Below are 23,591 nucleotides of genomic sequence, written 5' to 3'. Positions count from 1 at the left end.
GATAAGTAAGCACACGTGCAATTACACTGAGCTTTACCTGCGTACGGCATGAACTACAAAAACCAACAGCTGCTGTTCATGCCACACTACTAACTACATACAGGAGCAGTAGTAATATAAGACAACACACCTGTACTGCATCATACTGTGTAACACTTAAATGCCACAACATCAGGGTACTGCCCTACGCATAGCGCACCTACACATCGTACATTATCAGGGTACTGCCCTACGCATAGCGCACCTACACATCGTACATTATCAGGGTACTGCCCTACGCATAGCGCACCTACACATCGTACATTATCAGGGTACTGCCCTACGCATAGCGCACCTACACATCGTACATTATCAGGGTACTGCCCTACGCATAGCGCACCTACACATCGTACATTATCAAGGTACTGCCCTACGCATAGCGCACCTACACATCGTACATTATCAGGGTACTGCCCTACACATAGCGCACCTACACATCGTACATTATCAGGGTACTGCCCTACGCATAACGCACCTATACATCGTACATTATCACGGTACTGCCCTACACAACACATCGCACATTATCAGGGTACTGCCCTACACATAGCGCACCTACACATCGTACATTATCAGGGTACTGCCCTACGCATAACGCACCTATACATCGTACATTATCAGGGTACTGCCCTACACATAGCGCACCTATACATCGTACATTATCAGGGTACTGCCCTACACATAGCGCACCTATACATCGTACATTATCAGGGTACTGCCCTATGCATTACTCATCTATACATCGCACATTATCAGGGTACTGCCCTACGCATTACTCATCTATACATCGCACATTATCAGGGTACTGCCCTACGCATTACTCATCTATACATCGCACATTATCAGGGTACTGCCATACGCATAGCGCACCTACACATCGTACATTATCAGGGTACTGCCCTACACAACGCACCTATACGTTGTACATCAGGGTACTGCCCTTATAATACTTTGTATTGGATCATATTACAGGTGGTAAGTACACTGCATCCTTATGGTACTGTGTTTTGAGTATTTTCAGCATGTTTATGATGAGTGTTTCTAAATAGTATTTAACCAAATTTATTTAGTCTAAAAACATATTGCATCCTAACGCATTATATTTGATTGTATCAATGTACTGAGTCGCACTTCTATCGTGGTAATGGTGCATCGTGGCTAGCCTGTAAGGAGCTTAGAGTGGACTAGTACAATAGGACAAGTACCCAAGGACGATGTGCCAAAGACAAAAACTGGGGAAGAGCTTGCACTGAACTACACTGATTTCTTACTGTTAAAAACATCTGATTATAAAGAATGAATATTCCACTGCGAGTTTATCAGTCATTTCTGACTCTGCAACAATGAAAATATCTTGCGGTTTTTAGAACCTTCTAATGCAATCTAATGGAAATACTGTATAAGTACGAAAACACTGAATAAGTAATTAGATGGTTTAGTAAATTTTTATCAATAATGTTTAAATAGTTCTGACCAGAGGAAAATGGGTCCCGCTTGTGAGTCTTGGTTCCTCCCGCTCTGAGGGAGTTTTTCCTTGCCACTGTCGCTGTTTGCTTGATCACTGGGGGTCTTTGATCATTCATGTCTTACGTTATTTCTTTTTTGTCTCTGTCTTTTACTAATTATGTGAAGCTGCTTTGTGACAACAGTTGTAAAAAGCGCTATACAAATAAATTTGACCTGACCCAGGACAGCTTGGCAACAACATATTAGCTTGTAGCCAGTGCATCAGATAGGGGCACTACAAAGCAGAGCATTTGTTTACTGTTATGACCCAAAGAATTCTGAATGGATTAGACTTGGAACAATTCTGAATGGAACAAACTACCCTTTGCCACACAAAAAATTCAATTTTACTTCTATAAAAGGTGAAAAAAGTGCTTAAATAAAGCGACAATGGAAACAAACATTAACAAAAAGGTTCTAAATTTTCATTTTCAGGCACTATCTATTTATAAAAAATAAAAGTAAAATAATAAATGAATAAAACAAATAATAAAGTTTGAGAATTGTTACAACCTGGCTTACTAAAATCAACCCTACAATATATTTTTCCATATTTCTAAGCTCTCTAAACTTGTCAGGACAGCACCATCAGGACAGCACTGTTGCTCATTTTATACCATTTAAACCTTGAACCATAAGTTCACATGTAAATATAAATTTGGAAATAGAGCTGGGCAACAAAGATATTTTACCATATTGTGATAATGTTATCGTGATGCACAACATGCTTTTCATCAGCGCTTAAAGAACACTTCAAGATTAACTGCATATTTAGTTTCATCTTACTCTGTTTTAGTCTGGTTTACTTGGATGAAGTGGAGCATATTTTGAATAGAAATCACTGTACCAAGTAGGAGACCGTATATGAATAGCTTTTAAGAATCTGTCACTACAGATGCATTCGTCAGCAATCACATCTATCGCTATTAAATATCGTTTATTGTGAAAACGTCTTTAAATACTGTCATATATATACATATTTTTTTTTGCATATCGCCCATCCCTATTTGAAAATCAACATCACTCGATATTATACATCAGAAATAAATGATGAAAAATACTACAGTGTAGTCCAAAACGTTTCATATCCTATACAACACTATAAAATACACAGACATCCACCCTCTTGTTTTCAATTCCCTCAAGGCTGAAAACTCAGTGATATTGTAGCTAGCTTCTTAAGCCGTGAAGCAATTTCCTCACAGCTCCTGGAACAAATGCACAATTACTAGCAACACAACCTGACAGTAAAAACACCAGACACCTGATGACTCCTGATGTGCTGGAGACTGGAAAGAAAATCTCAAAACACACACAATGAGAATTTGCTGCAAGGTCACATTTGAGGATATTTATTCTGATGCTGACTGAAGGGCCAGACAGAGCGTCTGGAACGGGCACTGGGACGGTTATAAAACACTCTCAGGCAGACTGAGTAGAGCGTTCACTGTGGAGATGCTACTTACTGCATCCACACAAACAAACCTAGATAGAGGTCAGCGCACGCTACACTACGCCTGATCTACTCTATAAAGGATGGAAGCAAAACCGCTTCGAGATCAGCGTTGCGGTCTGTGATTGAGTGGTGCATCACTCTACCTCCGTGACGTCCATGACCTTGATGGCCGCCAGCTGTCCTGTTTTGACATGTCGGCCCTGCGGGAGAGAAAAAGAGAGAAGAAAAGAAAGGAAAAACACACGTTAGTCATCAGGCTCAAACCGGTGCAAGTATTCAATGAAAATATTCAACTTGTCAGTTTTTCACTTGCTCAAAAGCTCCAAGAAATACTGTTCGCTGACCTACATTCGCACGCCGCCGTCTAACTGGAACTCCCCTACCTACACCTTTCCTCTCACTTCCTACATCAGGAGAGCAAAACATGGCTGCTTGACCCCGATTCTGGGCCCCTACATAAACATTCCCACACTATTTGCTCTTGTTCTTTGCCCCCTTCACTTTCTCCATCCATCGCCCCGTCCTTCGGTTCCCTTACGTAAACACGGCTAAAAATAGCCAGGCCTCTTGCTTTATCAACTGCCCAAATACCAGTTCCCCAAAGAAATGCACTATTGTTGGGCCATGATGACAAAGCAATGGTGTGAAACCAATCAAATCCCTCCCACCCTGCGATGCAGACAGGATTCTCTCTTCAAATTGGACACTGACAATTAGGCAGTAATCATGCACGGACATGTAGTGCGAGAGGCATGTATGCAAAAGCATAACCCGCTGTCCGAGAGGGAATCTAAAAAAAAAAAAATCCCAGCCGGTGACCAGCAGTGGCCTTGAAGAGTTCAACCAAGTGCCAGCGAATGCACTGCTTTAGTTTATAACAGAGTGTAACAGAGGAGAGGAAGCAATCAAGGGATCACCATTTCATAAGGAGCCAAATATCTCCAGGCCTAGATATTAGTATTCTCCTCATCATCGCAAAGATGAGAATGGTTTTCCAAGCAGGGCCAGAAATCTCAACCTACTTTAGTTGGTGTTATATTGTCTTACAATAAGTCAACTCATAACAGGTCATTTTTCCAACCTGCCTTTATACATTAGACATAAAATATTTAAAACAGATAATGCAAACTTTGCCTGTAAAAATACATCCTTTTAATTATGAGAAAACCCATTACTTCCATTACTGGGTTATATGGGTGAATTTCGCCTATGTATAAAGGATATCTGAATATTTTTGGCATTGAGAGAATTATGCTTACAAAAAAAAAAAAAAAAAAAAGAATAAAATGTATAAACTGTGAATTAGTGGCATTGACTGATTTCAAACCCAATTTCCATAATTAACTGCTGCATTACATATCTACATTTTATTCATTGTACAAAATAAGTAACCCTCAACAAATTAAGGGTTTGATGCTAAACTGGGTTTAGAGTTTGATGCTAACTGTAGTTTTGCTAAATTTAAATGAACAAAAAAATGTTAACTCCATCAATATTGCTGCATCATCTGAATACTGCAAACCTGGGAGGTGGGAGGAGTCTGGCACATGATGAATGGAGAGGGTGGGCTACAAAAGGGGGTGTTAACTTTTTGGGATATTTGCATCAGATCCCCACTTGTTGACCATGTTTGCACTTTTCAAACTGAGTAATATTTCAACTAAAGTATTGAAGATACTTTTCCCCACAAATTCTGTTCAGCCCTGATGTGAAGGGTAACGGGGTCACCCCGTCTTGTCAGGATGGTGCACTCTGCTGGTGAAGTCATAACGCCTCTGGCTAACAGATTCGCACGAGGGGCTGGACGGGGTGAGCTCATGTGAGGAGATCTGAAAAGGGGGGGAGCTCAAGGAGGTTTTTTTAGGCCAACACAATCCTGCTGCTGTCAGTGTTTGCCACCCAGCGCTGCAGTTTTGGGTTTCCTTTGTCTGCGTGGAGCTGATATTTGAGCCAAGGCCTCTGCTCTCCCAGGCTTGCCTGTCATGACGAGGGTCAGAGGTTTGCGGGATGACAGACAAGAGATTAAACCAGCTCCAGAATAGACTGAGGGGGTTAATTTTGTGGGTCAGCGCACAGTTATTGCTGGTTTTCCCAAGAAAATGTGGGATTACCTCATGCTGATTAAGGCTGAAAGCTAAAAGTGGAAAAGACGTGAAATCTCAAAGCAAAACTTCGGAACCACAAAAAGACGACGACAAGACGAGAGGGGCAATTGGCCGGAGACCTTGGAAAAGTGAGCGACTTCCAAATTGTGGACACGGCTAGTTCAGAAAGTTTTAATTAATATAAGATGGTGTCTGAAAAAAGGAAGGAAAAAAAAGAGCAGGAAGAAGAAATAGAATGAGAAAAAAACAGGACACTGACTGAATCATAGTGAGGAATGCATCCGGTGTTGAATCACAACTGCCAAATAGTCAAGGCAACCCACACACACACACACCTTTTCCTAACTGTTTATTAACACAGACACATTGAGATTTAGGGAAAAGCAACATCTGTAGTACAGTGAAGCTCCACCCTACCAGTTTTCCAGCATTTGACTGAATCCCCATAGAAAGAGCAGCTCTATACACCTCAGAATTCACCCTGCTACTCCTATCAGCAGACACATCATCTTCAATAACCTCCAGGGACCCAGTTCCATTGTTGGTCATTCATGCCCATGCCATTACCGTGCCTCCTCCATGTTTTTTTTGTTTGTTTGTTTTTTTTAAGATGATGTGGTACTGCTTAGGATCATGAGACCTTTCTGAAACCTTGTTTCAGAACTTGGCAGACATTCTTAGGTGGTGTTTTCCATCAGACTTGGGTATTATCAGTGGTCTGCATCTTGAAGTAAACCCTCTGTATTTGAACTCAAAGGCAGCTCTTGACTGCTGAACTTCAGCATCGATCTGCTTAGCTCCTTGAGCGTGTTCTCGACTTGACCAGATGTTGTGAGGAAAGAATTCTGAAACTATCAACTTTAGTTATCTGCAGGGCTCTTCCAGGCCTTTTCCTACTTTTTAGGAACATACTAGGATGTTGATTTGGTCACCACTCATGTTTCTACGGTCTCTCTCCAACCTCATGATGACCTACTTTACTTACATTTACATGGTGTTTAGCAGACGCTCTTATCCAGAGCGACTTACAAGGTTACTCGTATTACAGAGAAGGACCAATGTAGTGTTAGGAGTCTTGCCCAAGGACTCTTATTGGTGTAGCGCAACACAGTCACCCAGACCGGGAATCGAACCCCAGTCTCCCACATGGTGCGATAGCTCACTGGCAGGTAGTGGTGTTATCTGTTGTGCCACACCAACCACTCAAAACAGCCATTTTTATCAGTTAGAGCACCGGGCTACGGATGGCAGGGTTGTGGGTTCGATACCCAGGCTCTGAAAGCTGCCACTGCTGGGGCCCTGATCAAGACCCTTCATCCTCCCTGCTTCCCAGGCACCACAGAAATGGCTGCTCATTACTCCAGGCATGTGTGCTCAGCGTCACTGTATACATTTGATCACACTAGTGTTTGTGTGTGTGTGTGTGTGTGTGTGTGTGTGTGTATATGTGTGTGTGTGTGTGTGTGTATGTTCACTGCACGGATGGGTTAAAGGCAAATGCCAATTTCCATCGGTGTCTAACACCAATTGTGAATATGGTTGCCGTGTCTTTGGATCGCATATTGAGTGTTCCCATGAAGGGCAACCAAATGCAAATTCAACATCTGGAATGATGATGATTTTCCTTAAATCAGTCATGGAAGTACGGTGCTCATCAGTCAGTTGTCCAAGTTCTATTGAGCCTGTGAAAATGAAGGGACTGTGGGGAAAATGGCTGTAATTCCTAAACTGTTAATGCAATATTTACGTTAAACTCATTGAATTAAAGCTGAGGGATTGGGTCACTGTCCAAATACTTCTGGTCCTGGCAGTAAATGCTAGTCTAGCTGTTTTAAGTAAGTGGTTCTACAGACCATCCATGCTAAACAGAAACAGTCCTGAAGTATAACATTACTATTTGGATTTTTTTGGGGGGAAAGTCACTCATTCACAGAACAACCAACACAAAAACAACCAAAACAACCAACATATACTTTGACAAGACCGCCTTTCCAAATCAGCTTGGACTGTAGCCAGCAGAGCGTTCTCTAGATAAAGGGTCGTTTCTGAAGCTCACAGTGTTCACTGCAGTCCCACTGGGTTTTAGCTTCAAGCAAGTCTCACATTTTACCAAGCAGCATGAGCAGTACCAGATGAGATTATGACAATTAGCCTACACAAAGACAGCTCGGGAAAAACACTTAAAACATGGCCGTTGTGGAGAGAAGGAATGCACAACGGAGGCCTCTCTAAGTGTTCGGACAGGAAATCAACTCGGCTCTGGGAGGAAAGCGGTAATTAGAGACAAAGACGAGAACTTGTTCCTTCGTCTAACTGCACATCTAGAGTGACCGCTCCTTCATTCCTCGTCCTCCATTATCTTCACACTTCCATTTTCTGGCACCACTTGCTTCCCGCCGCCAGCGTCTGTAGGGTTCTGGCTGTGCCTATATAGATAAGGACACTGACTTCTTTTGCTGTTGGGTTGAATGCTGTGGCGAAATTCTACTGTTCTGCTGTGCAATGGCTACAAAGTTCTCCATTGTACCATTTCTTAAACAGCAAAGTCCTATATAATACTCTTGCTTTCAAGTATTCCAAGCCATTTGGTTGGTTTACATTTACAGCATTTAGCTGACGCTCTTATCCAGAGCAACTTACAAGGTTACTGGTATTACAGAGGAGGGCCAGTGTAGTGTTAGGAGTCTTGCCCAATGACTCTTATTGGTGTAGCGCAGCACAGTCACCCAGACCGGGAATCGAACCCTGGTCTCCCACATGGTGTGGTAGCTCAGTGGCAGGTAGTGGTGTTATCTGTTGCGCCATACCAACCACTGTTGGATTCTGTTAGTTACTTGTTAATTTATACAGGTTTGTGTGTTCAGATTTAGCAGTTCAGCCTGCATGTCTGCAATACCCATGCTTCACAAGCAGACCCTTCACCAATACTCTCAATATTTAAAACACTGGACAAGATCAGCCAACTAGCATCAGTCAGGCCCTAATGCCAACATGTCCAACGCACTAGTTGAGACATTCTCAGTTTTAAACAAACACATAAGCAGAAACTTTTGGGATCTTGAAGTAACTGAATAGGGTTTAGGAGAAGGCCGAGTTGAGCCTCAGTGAGATGTGCTTTGTAACGGATTGCCTCCAGCATTGCGAGGCTCACGATGGCACTGTCAAGCAAGCTTAGAGTAAATCCTTTATACTGCATCTCCGACAGTTTAGTAAGCAAGCACAGTCCATTAAAAGGACACACACACACACACACACACACACACACACACACACACACACACACACACACACACACACACACACACACACACACACCACTTTCCTGTGGAGCTATTTCAGTGTGCCCAGAGAGAGGTGAGGGCTACAGGAAACAAGGGAGAAAGGGGAAGACAAAGACAAACAGAGCTCAAAGTCAAGTACTGAAGGACACAGTGCAGGTCTTTATGGTGGCAAGGAGTTGCTGATGAAGAGGATATGGAGGATGCCAAGGAAGTCCACCGGCTAAACGGACCCGGGCCTCAAAGCGACAGTTATTTGATAGCATCGCTCATGGAGCGCTGGACTTCCCTGAGGAAATGCCAAGGAGGACGAGTCACAGCAAACGCTGAACAACAGAAGAGAGAACTTCTACTAGAAAGAACCGTCAGCCTGGCTGTGGAAGCGGGCAGAGCCTGAGCGAAATAATAATAATAATAATAATAATAATAATAATAAAAAAAAAAAAAGTCACAAATACCGATTTTAATCACCTTTTAAACCCAGTTCTCAACTAGTGGCTAGAACTCCCGCCATCACATGACGCCACCTGTGCTGGGAAGCTGAAGGCTAGCACATGCTGGCTTTTAAGTCTCATTAAGCCAGCCCAAGAGCTAGGCTTGTTGTGCTCTCTGGGACCCACAGTCTGTGGCTACGCTGTCTGGGAGCCCCATGTTCTGTGTTGCAGTTGACCTGCATCAGTACAACTACAATTCAACCGGCCAGTTTAATGACAGCTGATCTATCTGTTGGGCCCTAGTCTAAAAAAACCCCTGAAAACTGCACACGCAACACACACCTTCAGGATGCCTGGCTTGCCGATACAACCCAACATAGGACAGTACAATAGCACCCGGTGTGAGCCTCGGGAACAGCGCTTCAGCGGCAGACTCCATTTAAGCAGCACAAAAGACAAAGGCTGGGCCGACGCAGAGGGAACAGGATTACAGTTCAATATGGTGCACGCCGGGGAAACGGCTCTTTGTGATCTTGTGAGAGGCAGGATGTGCTGAATCCAGATCAGTGGGTCACAGGTCACTGGAGGACTGCAGACAGTTAGAGCCTGGACTGTTTCAGGACCCACAAAGAGAGCTACTCCAGCGTCTGATCTCTGTGTTAAGCAACTGCAAACACAGCCGGATTTTAAGACCCTCTGAAACGCCATGAAGACACAGTGAACAAGCTGTTCACTAGGTACGGGTATTTGTAACGATTAATGATACACACTAGCAAATACAATAAAAAAAAAACAAACATCACACACCAAGTGTGTGTGTGTGTGTGTGTGTGTGTGTGTCAGTATTATGTAGGTCCGTCTGTGGTCTTGATGGTTGAAACACCCCATTTTGTGTGTCAATTTCCTAAAATGACCTAAATCAACATTGCCCCACACGTTCTCCACTGCTGTGCACACGCGCGCACGCACACACACACACACACACACACACACACACACACACACACACAGCTCTACACATTTCTCAACACACTCCCACAAGCTCTCATCGCTATTTAAATCTGCTGTGAACTTGGAAGGTGTTGCATTATACAGTTAGGTGTTGGTGTATCAAGTTATTTCAGTGTTTATCCAGCAGATTCCTGATATCTACACCGTAATTCTGACCAATAAAAGGTCCATGTCTGCACATTCATCTGGAAATTATGACTAATCCAAATGCCAATTCAAGAGGTCCCCCCAGACCCAGCTGGGAGAGATCATTCTTGCAGCGGTCCCTGGGTATTCCTCTGGGTCTCCTCCCAGTTGGCCGTGGCAGGGACACCTCCAATGGGGGGGGGGGCGGGGTTGGGACTCCTTGTCAGACCATGAAGAGTGGACTTATTCCAGCTGCTCGTATCCATGATCTCACTCTTTTGGTCAGTAACCACATTTCCTGACCATAGGTGAGGGTGGGGGCGTAGATCAACTGGTAAATCGAGAACTTTGCTTTACGGCTCAGCTCTCTCCATCACTGTGGGCCAGTACAGTGAGCGTATTACTGAAACTGCTGTACCTGTGAGTGCCTCTTCCCATCAGTTGTGAACAAGACCCACAGATGCTTAAAGTCCTTCACTTCGCCTCCTCTAATGAGGACACACGACTAGTCAAAGCGATATGATGTGTGTGTGTCATCTGGAGACTATAAAGTAGTCTACACGGCTTTATATAACCTGTAGTGCTGATAATTTCACTAGTAAAAATAATAAAAAAATAATAATAATTGATTGTATTGTGATCAATTGTTACTGTGATTTACAATACACTTTTCTAAACATAGAGGATATTATTAGTGCCTAATAAACACTAATCAACTGCAGGTTTCAGGACAGTGTAATTAGGCTGGTACTAATACTGTACAAATGTACACTGCATTATACCCATCGATTCTCCCACCATGGTGTACTGCTGAACCAGAGTCCACAGGCTAAACCACCATGATATAAATAATGTACCATGAAACGTTCAAGTACTGCGAAACTTTCTTTTACCCTATATTCCACCCCTACTCGGGACAGCACTTTACTCACAGGACGGTAAATAATAGACACATACAGCACTCCAACTTCTTCCCACCTCATACAATGCTGAGAAAGTGCTCCAATTGGCCATTACATCCCGTCGCGGAATAAGGCTACAGTACACAGTGAAACGGCGTGGAATTTGAAAGGAAGTGATTCCAATAAGCCGCCGTCATACTTGGAAGAACTTTAGACTGCTGCAGGAAGCAGACTGGTATAAACGCTATTGTATAAACAGCGTTCAGCTGTCAGGTCTCATTTTAGTCACAACAAAGACTGCGCCACTTCACCGTTTTACGCCGAGTAGCAGCATGATGCCAGGCGTTCCCACGTTTCTACGACAGAACACCATATATACACACACACCACCACCCACCACTCGCCTCCATCCAGCAGCGAACGAATGCGTTTAGCATGAATTTCAACACGACGGGACTCGGGGCGCTCTTACAGACGCAAGACTCAGCATTTTGCAATGAAGCTGTGGCTTTTTAGCCACATCTGAAGAGAGAGAGAGAGCGAGCGAGCAAGCAAGCGAGAGCATTGGGGTTACTGCCTATGGAGAGGAAACGTGTGCAAACACACATCCCCACCCCCAAACCCTACCAACAGGCACTACCGAGCCTGCAAATGGACTAATGGACCAGTAACATGGAGAGACAGTTTAAAAGAGAAGAGGCACTGGGGATTAGGGAGGGTACGTGCCTGCTTGGCTTTCTCTTGTGCTGTGTGTGTGTGTGTGTGTGTGTGTGTGTGTGTGTGTATGTATTGAGGGCATGCGTGATGGATACCAGGTCTAAAGGGTTCGAAAGGTATTAGGAAGATCCATTTCTTCCTGCCATTCATTACGAAGCGTCCTTCTCAGAGTCACAGATGCATAAATATTAAGCCATGTCCGAGGAAAAACCTGGAATTCAATCCCTTGCACTGCTCCGTCACCTCCACCTTATGTAGACTTCACCAGCTCAGAAAACTCCATATAAATCCAGCACTTTTGATTCAAGTGTATTCCACATAAGCATGACCCAAACTGAGCGGACACGACATGCAGTCACTAGTACTTGCCCCCCCCCCTACAAGACAGACAGACAGACAGACAGACAGACAGACAGACAGACAGACAGACAGAGCAACAAGAGCAGTCATAACACACCTACCCCCCCCCCTTTCCTTTGAAGTGAGGCCACAGCTATAAAAACACTCCGACCGTTATCAATTTCAAGGCAGCCATGGGGCAACCCCAAAACACAAACCTTTGGTGGGGTCAGGGTTCACAGGTGCAACCAAGGAGGATAGGGTTTCCTCCCTTTCAGCATTTGCTACAGCGCCATGCCTGGACAGACGATTTATGAGATACGATAATTTTAGGACCAAGCCGGCGAGGGAGAGATAGCGCAGCAGGAAGGAATGCTAAAGAGCTGCCTCTTGAACAGGAAGTGGTGATAATCCGATTTGGAGTGAGGAAAGCCTTGAGACAACGGAATGGCCTATGTTATTATATTTAGTATCCTTTATATAAGCTCTAACACATAAGAAGCAAAGAGCAGAACAGGTGGGTTCTCAAACGTGGTCTTGCGTCATGTAGCATCCTTACTTTTTCTTCTGGTAGCATGTAGGACCGTTTCTCTGCCTCGGAGTTCTTGAGGGTTACTCGCTCAACATCCAAGCGAACAGGGCCACGGAAACTCACAGGAAACGAAGGCTACTAGAGTCTGGACTCATAATGAACTCGTTATTAGAGCATTATGCAGGGGTGCACTAATCCTTCATAGGTTTTAGCAAGGACTACAGCAGCACCAGCGTTGTCTAACTGCAGGGAGGTGGAGATAAAAACCTAAGCTGTGGAGACATGAAACCGAGCAGTCTTCAAAGAGCAGCCTTCAAAGAGGAGCCATTTTGGTCCAAAGCGGTAGAACAAGCACAGAAACTAAAGTGATGGCTCAGTAGATCTCTCATTTACCTCATTCTCATATAGAGTTCAGCAGCTAAGACATGTGTTAAGGTCAGTGTTTATGCCTTTAGTCGCACACTGGAGCTTTAAAGATAATGCAGCCAACACCACCATCGAGCAGCATGCAAACTGCATGTCTAAATGTTAACACCTCTGTCTGAAAGCACCCTTAATGGAAAGAAAGTAGTAGCAAATAGAACTAATGTGGTGTGATACTGCCATCAATAATATAAGTGAACAAATTCAATACATTTATTTATTTTATTTGAGATCATATCAGTAAAGAAAACGTGGTATGGCACCATATACACTTGTTATTTTACTAACAGACTGAGCTCACCACTTTATTCAGAATAATAAAAGATTTGTGACCGTCCAAGTCCCAGTGCTTATTAGCAACATTACACTAGCATCTCCCATTAAAACCTTAAGAATCACATGTCGGCGCGCTGAATGATGCTCGCTAGATTTTTGGCTCGTTTATTTCTACAACAGACACGCCGTATTAATTCTGATCCATGTGAACGATACAGAGTCGTGCTGCGAAAGGGAAAAAAAAAAAAATGTCAAAGGCGATTATGTAACTGCTCAATACTCAATTAGGCAAGTGAAGAGAAAAGAGAAAAGCCTTGCAAGAACAAGAGCGCGCTGCGGCTGAGGCATCAGAGGGGAGTTCAAAGGGAGGTGTGCTCAGCGCTGTGCTGAAGGTTGAACGGCCCCGGGGGCCCGCAGCGGCTGAGGGGTCGGACAAAGATGCAAGGCGACATCTGAGCAGAGAGCAGAAGAGGCGGGTATAAGGGAGTCAACACACACACACACACACACACACACACACACACACACACACACACACACACACGCAGATATATGATTATACTCTGATTATTACATCTTAGCATTACATTTTAATTAATAAAAAAAACAAATAAATAAATAAAAAATAAATAAGAATATTTAAAAAATAAATAAATAAATAAAAATAATTTTTAAAAAAATCACTGGAGTGAATTGTGATTGGTGCAGGTCACAGCCCTCACGGTGTCAAGTGATGATCAGTGACATTTTGGAAAGTGTGAAAAAGGGTCCCAAGGTTCCTTGTGCGTGCGTGTGTATTTTATATATATATATATATATATATATATATATATATATATATATATATATATATATATATATTTTAAACATGAATAAGTCTCCAACAGCCTTGGTTGAGTGGGCACTGATCAAATTCAACTAGAGACGCCACAATACCACTCATACTTTTCCGATACCAATACCAAAAGTCAACAAGTGTCAGTTCCACCCAGATACCTTAAGCTGCATCCCGTTTTCATGCAAATCTTAGCACAAGCTGATTGGCGTCCGACTACGATGAGTGCAAATGACAGAAGTGTGCAAAAAACGATGAGTGCAAATGTCTCTAGAAGATCCACCGGTTTCTTTCAAAATCAGCAAGGGTGTTTCTTCTCAGCCTTCTCTTAGAAAGGGTTGGGTTAAGCGTTAAATGGTCACAATTCGTTTAAAAAGGTATTTGTTTTGTACTTTAACATAAAACAATATATATATTGTTTTCACTTTGCAGACAATCATGACCTGTATTTTAGTTTAATCCGCCTGACAAAAATATGACCTACGTGAGCGTGCACGGTCAGTGTTTACCTTTTACTGCCGAACACCCTACAGGCTTTCCCAACAGCCTCAGGAGGGACTATACAACGCTAGGTAGAACAAACTGTGACGTGCACCACTGTCTGTTCAAAAGAACTGAAAAGCCTTAAGCATTTGAGGGGGTTGTAGAGCCCACACTTGCTGTGTGTAGCTACTCTATACTCGAAAAAGTTTCTTTAATTAAATCAATAGTTCTATATAGAGTCATCAAGGAGCTCAAGGAATCATTTGGATGCTTAAATGGTTCTTTGGCAGGTTAAAAGGGTTCTTCAGACTGGTGGAAAACCTTTTGTAGATGGCTCTGTACAGAACATTAACAATTCAAATGATCAATAAATTCAATCAATACAGGTTTTGCCATCATTACGAGCCAGAGAACCACTTTCCAGTCGTACGCAGAACCCAAAAACACTAAGTACATCAAACGTTCACCAGCCAGAAACCACGATAACCTAAAGAAGAAACCTCCTATTTCACATACTGCCCACCTGTCCCCAGCACTACACCTCCCATCTAGAACAGACGTGCTCTGATGTAGCATATACATACCCAAACACTCCCCCACACCTCCTCCCGAGCCTTCTCTACACAAACCAGATGAGCACCCAGAGGAGAAAGGGCCAAGCACCACATGACACGAGCGCACTGCTAAGCCCCAATGCACATACCAGTCCAGCCTGACCCAGTTCTAACTGCATCCAGCACCTAAAAAGGTCCCTCTAAACCTCCCAAAACCAGCCAACAGAACCACAGTGCTTCACACAGGGATGCTCCAGAATGTGGTTCTTTAAACCTGCTCGGGCTGCGTTTTTGGACTGGTTGTGAAAAACGCATACATTAGGAACCAGATCTCCTCATTTCACGAGACGATATTCATATCAAAGCCCTGAGAAGTTAGCAGCCAGGTTCAGCAGGTTCAACCCAGCTGATTCTAGACCGCCTCGAGTAGGCAATTAGAAACATAAGTCAGACAACTGGCCGTTAATCATCCCGGTCTACTTTTTTTTTCTGTATTTGGAGCCCGAAGCCAAGAACGCCTTGGAACCAGTCCCGTCATGCAAGATACGCTGCAGGAAAGTTTGTTGGGTAGATAATGATGAATCAAGACATCCACACACAAGATTTATTACTGGAACATCTTTCCATTTGCCTTCACCTTCAAAGAAACTCCATCTCCACAGTCGGTCTAAAGACAAAAACACCGAAGCTGATATGGGTCTTAGATATATTTGTCTTCTGACGGTCACTGGATCCTCTGGATTTTGAGCTTGCTGAAGATGTTAATGAGTGCTAAAAGGGAGCCAATACTCCTGCTCCTGAGCTGATAACATAAGACTGGCATCCTCACTAAAACACCTCAAACAATCCAGCAACTGTCACCAAAATCTGGGGTTACAGGTGCTGTAGATGGCATTTCTTCAGTACATGTCTAGCCAAGACATTAGCGCAGTTGTAGCTTTGGTTTAAGCATGGTAACGAACGTTTGAAATGTGTGTAATCATTCCTGCCAACGCAAGTCTGTCCGTGCGGTTAGCTCAGCTAGCTGAATGGCCTCAAATGGCCTTGCACAACTCTTTCCAAACTCTTTCCCCAGCTACTTGCATCGCAGAAAGCTGCGGAGCGCCTGTTCAGACTGCGATCGCTCAGAAGTCATGTACTGTTCAGTCTCTAGCTTGGAGCTATGAAGCTCACCAGTATAACTGCTGTTCAATCAAGGCAAAGATCGTCTCAGAAACCCAAATAAAGATAATCACCATTCCCAGGAATGCTGCAGTGTAAGGGCAAGAGTGCGGGTGTATGCCAATTTTAAAGTTAAAGTTAAATATCACAGTTTTGGAATTGGTCGGTTTTACAGTCCTCTATAGCATTTAAATGAGGAAACGAGACAATTTGAGGGTTCACAATACCTCACTACTAAACGGTCATTGTTCTATTCTGCCAAGGTAGGCAAGTCAACCTCTGGACAGTCACTAATACATATGAACAGACCGTCAAAATAAAAAGTATCACCAAAAAAAAACCTTTTCAAAGTGGAAGCTAAAATTACGGCCTTATTGTTGGTTGCACCCTCTTTTCTTTATTGCTGTAAAATGATCTGATCTGCGACTGGAAAACCGTGATCCACATTGAACCATGGGTTTTTGTGATCCATTACATTGCCAGTACTTGTGTTGTGTGAAGTTCTGGAGCGTCCAAGTGTAAAGTAATGTGGTACTGTAATGTCGTACTTCCATTATTCAATTATCCCTGGGTTAGTAAGGCAACCTCAGAACGATGGACTCTACCATTAACTTTTAATGTGTAACGGAAGGAAAGAAGTGAAGAGAGGGAGAAATAATAATAATAATAATAATAATAATAATAATAATAATAATAATAATAATAATAATAATAAAGGCCACTGCTACATCACATACAGACGCTGTCAAAATAAGTCACTAATTCCAAGAAACAGACGGTCAAAACAAAAAGCATCACCAAAAAATATATATTTCGAAGTGAATGCTAAAAACTAGTATTCTGCTTTATGAATATACAATACCTGCTTTAATTTTTTAAAGCTTGATTTATTTATTTATTTATTAAGTATTTATTTATTTAGAAAAAAGGTAAAATTTTCTGTCAATCCATACATATTTGGCATAAAAAAATAAATAAATAAAATTTGGCCATAATAGGGTTTGCCATCGAGCATGGTGGTACTACTTTGCCCTCTGGTATGGCAACAACACAAAATGAGGGATCATTTGCAGATCAGTACCGCAACAACAAATATCACGATAATTAAATATGAATATAACACATGCAATTAATGAAGCACTTTATCTAAGGACACTCGTGGTTTATACTGTCAAATCCGACTCATGCGGCAAATGTCAACAAGCAGCTCAAATAAAAGCGGCGAGCGAGAAGAAAAAGGAGGTACAAAGTGAGGCAGAGGGAGATTACGCTGGTAAAAGAAGGGAGTTAGCGAGATACCCTGGGAGGAACGGAGGCCTCAGCCCATTTGTTCATTTGGAGCTTGTGTATTGTCAGGACTTCATTCAGCAGGGTGAGCAGGGCCCCCACATTACTGTCACAGCAGTGCTGCTCTCAGCTGCTCCAAAAGACAGCTGTTCAATCACCCGCCACAAAAGAGGCAGTATGTGGGTACAGACTCCGTGCTCAGTTGGTGGAGGGAGAGAGGAGGGAAATGCAAAAGAGACCAGCATTATAACAAGGGCGAGGAATTACTGTGATAGATTACAGCCAAAAGTTTCAGTTCCCAATTGAGAGCTCCGCGATGTGTCTACTCCTACTCACATGAACAAACAAGAACAAATGAACACCGCCTGCGCAAGAGCCTGTAGGTTGGTGTCAAACTTTCAAAGCCTGGAACTGTTTCTGCAGTACAGATACTCCATTCAAAAAAAGTCAGTAAAAGTGTAACAGCTGTAATACAGTATCGGAAAAGACGAAAAACCTCAGCTTCCGCATTTAAAAGTATATGGTCCTCAGGGCCCTTTGGACTCTCTGTGATCAAAACCAGGCATCTGAACGCAGCCCATTAGAGTAAATCAGGTGGGGATGGAGGTGGGGGTTACGCTTTCCCATGTAAGCGCACCTAAAGCAGCAGTCTGCAAGAATTACTTCATTGGTCCGGCACCAAAACGTAAGGTTTGGTCCTTGTGGGGCCTCCTTGGATCACATCAACAAGGACCCTGTTGCTGGGTCACCAGTTATCAAGAACCGTAGCTTCAGGGTTGAACTAACCCCATACAAATTCTTGCAGGGAGTAAGATGCTGAAGAAAGGGAAAAAAGTAGGCCAAGAGAACGGCAGCAGTGGTCAATAAGAGCGTCTATTGATCACACTACACTGCAGCTGAAATGGCTCGGTGGAATTACTGAACTAAAGCATGTGGAGGCTCTTACAGCAGACCACACACAAACACAGGGCCTAGAGCATGAAGCTACCACCAAAAAAGAATTCTGGTAGACAAGAAGCTTCCAGAGAACATGGTAGGCGATTAGGGGTACAAGCACTACCTCAAATATCCAAAGAAGCAAAACACTCCATAAGAAAATTGCTGTATGTTCAACCCTCAACTCCTTGGACAGTCCTAAACAGCTATTCATTGCAAAACAGTAAAACCCAAATCTCAAACAGATTGCACAACTAATTAGATCTTCGTGAGCTTAGTGAGTGACATACCTTGGAATTTATTAATATGCACTGGTGAATCAAAAATGTGATCCCATTATTGTCAGCAAAATTCAAGGAATGGGAATTTTTGGGCGCAAATTCAGATATTTAATGCACTTCCATGTACATTTCTGCAAGTGCGGATACAGGTAATGAACCTCAAACACCTTCTTAACTGTAGAAGCAACATCTGCCTATATTAGCATTACAGGGGAATGTACCTTTTCACTGCCGGGCTTTATACCCCTCTATCTAGCGATCAGATGGCACTGGGCCATCCTAGTATATTGGCAATGCTTTTCTATGGAGATTAAACAAGCTGTACAATGCATGTGTCGTAAGGGATGAACCCTGAAGCACTCCAAATGAGTGTCCGGATACTTTTGTCTGAAATATCAGTCATAATGTTCCTAAATTTAAGCAATTATCTACTCATACCAATATGAATCCTCATGCTATAAATAATTAATGTTCCATGAATATCTTGATTAATCAAGGTCACCCATGGTAACACTGGAACATCTGGAACCGTGACTGGTCGGGTTGCTCACAGCATGCAAGGGGGGGAGGGGGGGGGGGGGGGGGACTAAAACCAAACACCGTGATTGGGTCGAGGGCTCATTTGCACATTGCAGCCTTCTGCGACGTCAATACTTCAAAGACTGATATGACGATAGTAATTAGGAAACATTGCACAGCCCATTCACCAACGCTCTTTCGTTCCAACCACCACATTCCTCACTTTCCCATCTGACCTGAGTCGGATAGAGAGAGAATTCCAGGGATCCGGACCCTTTGATCTAGTGGGATCGGCTGTATAAGCAGTCGGAGACGGCGGACTCCGGAGTGGTTGTGCTCCAGCTATGCCCTCAGGCTGCTAAGTAAAACCCAGCAAAGCCGAGAGTCCACAAATGGATTAATGCGCTGTCTGCTGGCATCAGTGTCACTCAAGTGAAGTGGAGAGTCTACACAGTCTAGCTGCCAGTAGCCTTTTGTGTATACTGTATAAGCCACTATGATTAATAGGAAGATAATGAGGAGGCCCTCATGTTAGGGTTAAGGTAAGTGTTGCGTTTAAGAGGTGGGATTAAGCACAAAGAGAAAGGGTAAAGCCAATCAAGTCAGCTAAGATGCTCCCATTTTTTCCCGTAAGGTTAAACAATATAGCTTATAGTATTTTAGCTTGAGAAAAAGCTCAATGCTGATTGGTCAGTCCGAATAGCATTTTACAGGCCCTGAGAACCTGCTGGTGTTTCCAAAGGACTTCTGTCTGTTTAAAAGTGGTAAAAGATCAACTAACTAATATATTCAGGATCCGTAAGTGTTGCAGAAGTCTGCTGAGGTCTAAATCGGGCTAAAAAAAATCCACATTCTAAACAACAAAACGGCAAATAAAGTCAAGCTCAAGACAAACTACGAATGAAGGCGGCCTGAAATGATTATTCGAATACATTCGTTTAATTAACGGCACCAAAGTCCATCTATTTTAAATGTCTCGGCTATCGCATCACTCCCGCCTTTCACAGAATTATGGTGGCACGTTTATTTTGCTCTCTATGACAGTGGTAGAAAATGAAGATACCGTTGTGCGGGTCTGGGACCGGTTTTACGCCGCGTATGGTGGACAGTGTAGTGCAGTGTATATGCTATAAAACCGGACCTGGCCTACCATAATAGTTCTGGGTCAAATGCTGCAGCACTGGAATCGAAAGCATCCTCACGTGAACTGTGTTTCTCCGAGCGGAAGCCTCTCGGAAGCCTCTGCAGCGTAGGTTTACAATGAGCTAGCTGTGACCACTAGTGCTTGTTAGAACGTACAGTATTTCTAATTATTTGTAGCCTCTGGGTCCAAGTCCATAGGGAGTAGGCATGATGAGAAGCAAGACAGCAAATGCACCGAGATCTCACTTATTTAATTTAGCCCTCATCATCCCACGCATGCACGCAAAAGCATGATTTATTAGCTTACTCAATTTTTTAAAATTTGACAATCCTCGATTCCATTCCAAATATTTGATAGTTGCAGCTCCAGACCGAAGCCTTTGAGCTTTAAAAACACTGAAAATTCAAATATTCACTGAATGAAAAATGTAAATACTTTAAAAATATAGAAAATCAAGTCCAGTTCGTCAAACATGATGGCAAATCAAACAAGCAAATAGCCCTTGCTAACCAAAAATAGCTTCACTTAGCTTGAATCAGGTATTAAAAGATGTAGAAAGAATAAAATGTTCTTCTGCTTCTCTCCACAGTCAGACGGAGGACTTTTTCTGACGATTTAACGGCTCAAGCGTGGCTCTGTAGAACAGCAGGCCAATAAATCACGCAATGTTGACATGTATAAGCTATACGTACACAGTTAAGCTACAAACAGTATATACCTGGTATATACCACTAAGCTAATAAGCTAAATACCACGTACAGAAAGTATGTAGTTACTTCAGTAAAGCACTTTCTAATTAGTTCGTTTGGCTAGTAGAGACCTGTGGGATTTCACGGAAGCGTACTTCTTAAAAACATGCGATCAAAAAGCAAGTGTACCTGTTCTTTTGGAGCAGCTTAATACGTATGAGCGCCCACTTACTGATTTAGAACACAACAGTGTTTACGCTTCTTGAACAATAATGTGTTTAAGAGTCCAAATCCACACGTTTTCAATGATTTTGCAATATTAAGCCACACAAACATGTTATTCATTTTACCATGATCACTTTCCAATCTCATTATTTTATTTTAGTCTTAAACAGGCCGTCTGAGATCCCGTGCACACCTGGTCACTTTTTGGAGAATTAGGATTATGTCTGGATAAGGCCAAGCTACATAAAAATGCAACCCAAGACAGGTTACATGAAGTGACCAGGTGTAAAGTATCAGGGGTCCCAGATACATGAGCTCTGTTGATTGGCTGCCCTTAATTTTGTCTTATTTATAAAGCATGCATTCAAAGAAAGAACTGTAATATGAGTGGGCGGGGCTAACCTGTTGTAGGCAGGATAAGAGTGTTTTCAGCACAGGCAGATTTATTTGATTTGATTTTTTAATTCTAGCAGTAAATGGACTGCAGTTGGTGTACCGTAGTGGCCAACAACACTGCCTTCGCCTTCCTTGTGGCGGACTAGGGTTCGATTCTATGGTTAGGCAAGCACACCACGCTGCATTTCACCAGTAAAGCTCCTATCTCTCTCTATTTACTAAGGTAATTCACTGCGGCATCTATATAAAGGGAGCTGTGTTTTAAAACCTAAACAGTAATTACATAATTACTCACTTCATAACTTCATTTCAATAATTAAAGAAAAGAAAGGAAAAAAGGAAAAGAGAACTGATTCAATTTCTGAGCCAAGTTAACCATCCTGCTGCCTTCCAGTGATGTTTTAGAAAGGATGCATCACTTCTTATTGTAAAATCAGCCTGAAATGAAAATATATTGCAAATGAATAACATCTTCATTTACAGCGGGTGGACAGTAAGACACACGCTCTCATCCACAACAAAGGGCATGGCAAAACACAGGACATCCTGTTACCGTGGTTAAGTCGTAAGTGTGCCAATGCTTGGCGTTGTATTGAGAGTGAAGGCACTATTGTGGGAAGTGGCTGATTTAGCAAACAAGCTCTATTCAGCTAATGCACAGGAATGTTAACATAGTAACGGGGGGTTAGAAGTGCGAGAGGAGCCCTAAACATGACTGCCGACACAGGGTCTATCGTTTCTTTAGATTGAACACTGAACACCCACGCCGTAAAACGTGCCTTTTACAACACCTGTTGGGGGCTGTAAACCCTACCCATCCATTTTTGGGGTGAAGGCAAGTTCAAAATAGGGGATTTTTGGTCGCATCTTCAAAGAGCCAGGGATTAAGATAAGTAGAAGCTGTGTGATGAGGGGGGGTATCACGTTCACCACACACTGTAATAAAAGATCGCCAGCTATGGAAAGTGTGAGAGACCAATTACTCACCCCGTGACTAACTGCCACTGGAGATGCAGGAGGAAGTAGACAGATGCCGTTTACAGTTCTAGGGAAGCCTTTGTGTGCATAGCCTTCCCTGCCCCAACCCTAATCTAGTTCACTTAACCAGTTAGTCATTAGTAATCAGTGGTGGACATTATAGTGGAGTTTTTAAAGAGTTCTGAAACTGAAAAGACAAAGTAAACCACCAACTTCCAAGACGGCACTCCAAACAAATGTTGTTAAGTTGTTAAAAGCAGCAGCCATTAATATCCTAATTATTCATAGCCTAATTATCAGTAGTCCAAAATTAGGGGCCCACATCACACAAAAAGGTTTTGTTACTTTATAAAATGTTATAAATTCATAAATTGACATAAAACACTTATGACACACGAAAAAAGTCCCAAGTCCATCATCTATAAATATCAATCTACATTTTTTTGTTTTTGTAAAGTTAAAAGAAATTATTACTAATAAAATGTTAAAGTTTTTAGTTATTTTTTGTGATTTCACACAAAAACCAACTATCTGTGCATTCCTCCTGAATAAGGCACAACACAGGCCATCCAATTAGAACAGAGGTCATTTAAAACCCATGTCTGGAAGGCACAGTTACAAAACCAGGGCTTTGGGGTGGAATCTTTAAATGGTCCCATAGAACAACAAAAAGAGACCCAACTACTGATATGACTCAAAGAAGCCATTTTTGTGTTACAGTATCATTAGCTTAGTCCAAATCCACACGTTTTCAATGATTTTGCAATATTAAGCCACACAAACATGTCGTCATTCATTTTACCATGATCACTTTCCAATCTCAGTATTTTATTTTAGGCTTAAACAGGCCGTCTCAGATCCCGTGCACACCTGGTCACTTTTTGGAGAATCAGGATTATATCTGGATAAGGCCAAGCTACATAAAAATGCAACCAAGACGAGTCACATGAAGTGACCAG

The 23,591-nt window shown here is 42.6% G+C and overlaps 1 protein-coding gene across 7 annotated transcripts in view; it reads right to left on the bottom strand.

Moving 5' to 3' along the window:
• The window catches only part of LOC140535938 (mitogen-activated protein kinase kinase kinase kinase 4-like), an 82,432-nt gene that overhangs the window by 40,596 nt on the left and 18,245 nt on the right, over positions 1-23,591 (bottom strand). For all 7 annotated transcript variants that reach the window (XM_072657514.1, XM_072657508.1, XM_072657509.1 and 4 more), the window contains exon 3: positions 3,145-3,201. In XM_072657514.1, coding sequence (XP_072513615.1) covers positions 3,145-3,201 — 57 coding nt within the window. The remainder of the gene's footprint in view (positions 1-3,144; positions 3,202-23,591) is intronic.

This window comes from Salminus brasiliensis, chromosome 15, assembly GCF_030463535.1.
Source record: "Salminus brasiliensis chromosome 15, fSalBra1.hap2, whole genome shotgun sequence".
NCBI classification, from domain to species: domain Eukaryota; kingdom Metazoa; phylum Chordata; class Actinopteri; order Characiformes; family Bryconidae; genus Salminus; species Salminus brasiliensis.
The sequence above is the reverse complement of the archived record's forward strand: the minus strand, read 5'-3'. Positions and strand labels throughout refer to the sequence as shown.